At 42.8% G+C, this 5,000-nt stretch overlaps 1 protein-coding gene across 1 annotated transcript in view; it reads right to left on the minus strand.

The window, feature by feature from the left end:
* Window positions 1–5,000, minus strand: part of LOC113803659 (transmembrane protein 64) — a gene marked incomplete in the record, with an annotated part of 54,071 nt that overhangs the window by 434 nt on the left and 48,637 nt on the right. The window contains 2 exon segments of the mRNA XM_070144745.1: window positions 1–3,075; window positions 3,858–4,158. The exon segment at window positions 1–3,075 is cut by the window's left edge and continues 434 nt beyond it. Of these exon segments, the coding sequence (XP_070000846.1) occupies window positions 2,876–3,075; window positions 3,858–4,158 (501 nt within the window).

Genomic DNA, 5,000 nt, shown 5'->3' on the forward strand with positions numbered 1-5,000 from the left:
CACAGTTTAGTTAACGTCTAAGTTGATACACGCTTACATGAATGACATGTAATGACAAATCATATATACACAAACACATAGGAAGCAAATAAAATCGATTTGAGGTGTTGAGTAGATGTGACGCATGAGTTGCTAGGATTGATAATTCTACGTGAATGATTCGCATGACACAATTATTCAGCAGTCAGCATACTCCCTGATTGATAACTATTGATTATCTATCTATGGTTGTGCTTGAGTTACAACCATTTACGGTTATTGGATGTTGTAATACCCCTCGTATTGTTTGACAGTATCAGGCTGCCTCTCTCGGCACAACCGACATACAAAACAGACACAACAAATACTTGTGAGTAATGTACACAAGTCTTACAAAAAGGCACTACTTGTGATGCCTAAATTAATGTTAACACACACGTCTTATATGACCAGAAAAAGGAAAGCATTACATCAGTCTGGGATGGATTCATATGCGAAATGTTTGGTCTAAAAAAAATCAGAATTACTTTGAGTTTGATTTTTTTACATAAATAATTTGAATTACTTCTACCTCGTATTAAAACCATATACTGTTTAATCATTCACTTATATTTGTAAATAGAATTGTGCGTGATATATGTATGTTCAATATACTCTTCAGTATTGTATACAAATGATAAGTTAATATATTCATATATAGTAATGTGATATAAGGGGCTCAAGTATATAAAACATATGGTTGAGTTGGTTGGTTATCAGCTTCATAATATATGCCACTTTATTCTGTAATTTTGCTTTGATTGTTCATCCAAAGGAACCTAATCTGAAAATATTCTACTTGAGCTAATCAGCATGAATTAATTTTTTTTCTATGGAAGAATAATGCAATGCTTACTAATAAAAACATTTTCAGTTCACTTCTTGCGGCAGAAATATTGATGATTTCATTTGTACTGAATTTCAAATGCAAAATCTACCGTTTCCAACAGCATATAGACACTGCACAGCGTTTCAATAGTAGTTTTCAGTCCATCATCTGTAAGACACTGGAAGATTTCATGGGAATAATATGTAGTAAAGAACTACACGATTTATTCCCGGCCTGGAGAAATGTCATGGGCACTCAAAAATCACAGTTTAGTCATGGCTATTTTTCCATATAGTCCTTTGTTCTCGCATTCGAATGCTCTAAACTTGTACACAAATATACACCTTTACATCTTATTTCCGATTTCATTTCCACAAGACAACGAGATTTTTCATGATTATCATCACTACTATATCCGATAAATTGCACCAGATAATTTTCTTAAGATAAGTCCGTTTGTGAAATTCATACGTGTGAAATGATAAAATGTTCTTCACAGCAGTAGAGCTTCATGGTACCATGAGCGGACCTACATTCACTATAAGAGCCTCTTCCAAACTTCCCTTGCAACAGACAATATTTTTAGTAATATCACCAAAGACACCTGAAATTTTTAAGCCACAAACTCATTCACTTCTCAAAACATTCTCTGCCATTTGCCTTGCTTAAGACGCTGAAATAAAACACAAGGAGTGCCAGTGTTTGTTGGGAGAGAGTGGGAAGAGGTGCAGAGCCTGTGCTTTGAAAGAGGGAGTCAGTGTGTGGGGAATGTTAACTTAGCCTTCGTTAATGTTAGGTTTCTCCCTGTGTACCTATTAGGGCTGACATGACCAAAGTTCTATATTTATATACACCCTAGGTATGTCTAAACTTTTGATACGATGATATGGATTATATAAATGCCAAAATACTTTACCGTGTTGATATAATGACTCAAAAAGTATGCACAAAATATGTTATCACATCACAGAATACACTTATTTTGTGTATTGTGTTTGTTTGTATATACTAGGGCTGATATTGTGACAATCAGAACGTAGCCTATTGTCAATTGCATGTGGAGCAGATAGTCCTGGTTTAGAAGAGTTCGGGCAGATATAACGTAAAAGTGTTGGGAAAGTGCGAGGTTGAAATATACCATACAGTATTATTAAGGGCACTTGTTGTAGGAGTTGGAAGCGATTTGCATGTAAATCAGCAAGGTTCGAGGAAAATGTTTGTGAAGAAGAGGGCTCTGTTTTGAATAATGTACACTGTTTGAGTAGCTTAGATAATAAGAGAATAGCTTGGTATGAGTTTATAGAGACGTGAATGGCGGTTTGGATGAGTAGAGATAATGCATAGAGATAATGATGTGGAAGCTGCTGGACATTGACTTTAGTTGGAGTGAGGCTTCCTAGGGATATAGTATTATAAGCTGCGTGGCAAGGATAATACCTTTAAGGATAAAATGGGAGAACCTTTTGGACATTTCGTATTTTGTTTTGGGGTAAATATGTTACGAAGAGGGGAGGTAGCGATACAGCGAAAATGAACTAGATATTTAATCACACTAAAATAAGAGGCAAAAAGCAGTTATGTATTCCATACGACGACAAAAGACCCATATTCTGCAGAATAAAGCCACTGAAAACTAAAAAAAAAAAAAAAAAAAAAAAAAAAAAAAAAAAGCTGCATGTGCGTGTTGAGCAAGGTGGAAGCAAGGGTATAACAAAAGGGTGGGATGGAATGAACCACAAAGAAATGTACTTTGTTTCTGAATGACATGATTTCAATCACAACGTGGCACCAATCCATTTTCTTTCCGGTAAAGCTATAAAAAAAAATCTCAAAAACAGTTATCATAATGATAAAACAAAACACTCGCAACAAGGCTATTCGAAACCAATGCCAACTAGTGGACAATCTTCCCATCACACTGCCCCGCTACTAAAGGCCTTTAATCGTCTCGCGTCTCTTTTTATTCCCCTGGCATCAGCTCCCACGACCTCGTTTGACCTCCGAAGTGACCTCCCAAGGATGCTAGTCTCACGCAGGATGGTCAGGAGCGGAGACGAGGATGAAGTCATCGTCCGTGGAAGAGCTGCGGGAGGCGGAAGAGGTGGAGCTGCGTGGAACGAAGGACGAGGAGGTGGAGCAGGTGGTTGGGGAGCCCCCGGGATTCCCCTTGGTGGAGTCCCTCTTGGGATGGGCATTGCTCTTCTCCTCCTCGACGCCGTAGCTCAGGCCTGGGGAATTGTGAATGTTTATAGTATCATCAGCTGTGAGTGTTTGGTCGGGTGGCGCTGAAAACCGTGTACTAAAGTTACATATTGTTTTAGTTGTTGTTCTTGTCTGATTTAAGGTTGAAGTTTGATAATCATTGGGTTCAAAAAATACAAATCTTAGGTACAATAATTTCGGTATTAAGTAAATACAGGTGATCAGACACATCCGCGTATGACTGTCACTGTAAACACAACTGTAACAACATTGTAACCGTCACTATGCAAACATTCAGCCCTTCTCCCTCTTTCCCTTTCTCTCTTCCTCCTTCCCTTCCTCTCTTCGTTCCTCCCTCCTTCCCTCTCTTCCTCCCGCACTCCCTCTCTTCCTTCCCCCTCCCTCTCTCTCTTCCTCCTGCCCTCCTTTCCTCTCTTCCTCCTGCCTTCCTTTCCTCTCTTCCTCCTGCCTTCCTTTCCTCTCTTCCTCCTGCCTTCCTTCCCTCTCTTCCTTCCTCCCTCCCTCTCTTTTCCTCCTGCCCTCCTTTCCTCTCTTCCTCCCTCCCTCTCTCTTCTCCCTGACCTCCCTCACTTTCTTCCTCCCTCCCTCCCTCTCTGTCTTCCTCTTGCCCTCCTTCCCTCTCTTCCCCCCTCCTTCCCTCTCTTCCTTCCTCCCTCCCTCCCTCTCTTCCTTTCCCCTTCCTTCCCTATCTTCCTCCCTCCCTCTTTCCCTCCCACCCACCCACCCTCTCCCATCACCCCTCCACCCACTCTCTCCCATCACCCCTCCACCCTCCCCCTCGACTCACCCATATGCTTCAAATTATTGGGAAGAAGCTCGAGAAAGAGACTTGAACTGCGGTTCTTCCTGCCGGGGACGCCGCCCTTATACACGTTGTTCTCGAGGACGCCTGGCGCTGTGATGGTGGCGACGTCGGCATGGGATGCCCTTCGGTAACTGGACGTGTTGGAAACTCGTTTGGGCGTGCAGGGGAGGCTCGCGGAGGCCGTGGTCGAGACGGTGTCCGAAAGCTGTAACGCCATCGTGTTGTGGAGTTCCGCCTTGGCCCGGCGCACGACCCACAGCGTCAGGCAGATGCTGATGATGATCTGATAATAATGATAATGATAATAATAACGATAATAGTAGTAATGACAATGATAACAACAACAATAAAGATAATGAAGACGGAACGGAAGAAGAAGAAGAGAGAGAGAGAGAGAGAGAGAGAGAGAGAGAGAGAGAGAGAGAGAGAGAGAGAGAGAGAGAGAGAGAGAGAGAGAGAGAGAGAGAGAGAGAGAGAGAGAGAGAGAGAGAGAAGAGAAGAAAAGAGAGGGTGAGAGAGAGAGAGGGTGAGGGCGTGAGGGAGTGTGGGAGGGGGAGAAAGGAGGGAGGGAGGGGACAAAAGAGGGAGGGAGGGAGAAAAAAAAATGGTGAGGGAGGGAGGGTGAGTTGGTGAGGGAGGGTGGGAGAGGGTGAAAGGAGTGAGAAAAATGGTGAGGGAGGGAGGATGGTGAGGGAAAGAAAGGAATGAAGGAGGAAGGAAAGTAGGATAGGAGAGAGGGAGAGCGGGAAGACGGGAAAGTGGGAGATAAGAAAGATTCTGAGGGAGGAAGGGAGAGAGGGAAGAAAGGGAGGTGGGAGGGCAAGAAAGACACTGAAGGAAGGAAGGAGAGAGTAAGAACACTTCTGAGGGAAGGAGGCAGGGAGGCTGGGGGATAAGAAGGATGCTGGCGGAGAGAGGGAGCATAGAAGATGGAAGGGAGGGTAAGAGGAGAGCTGAAGAAGGGAGGGGGAAAGGATGAGAGTGGAAAGGAAAAGAAATGGATAGACAGAAAGAGAGAAAAAATTGATTTGGCAAAAATAAGAACAAAATGGGAGGAAGGAGAAGAAGAAAGGGGTTAGGCGCTAAAAGGAAAGAAAAAAAAAAAAAAACAAGGGCGAGAGAGAT

The sequence above is a fragment of the Penaeus vannamei genome, chromosome 32 (assembly GCF_042767895.1).
Source record: "Penaeus vannamei isolate JL-2024 chromosome 32, ASM4276789v1, whole genome shotgun sequence".
NCBI classification, from domain to species: Eukaryota; Metazoa; Arthropoda; class Malacostraca; order Decapoda; family Penaeidae; genus Penaeus; species Penaeus vannamei.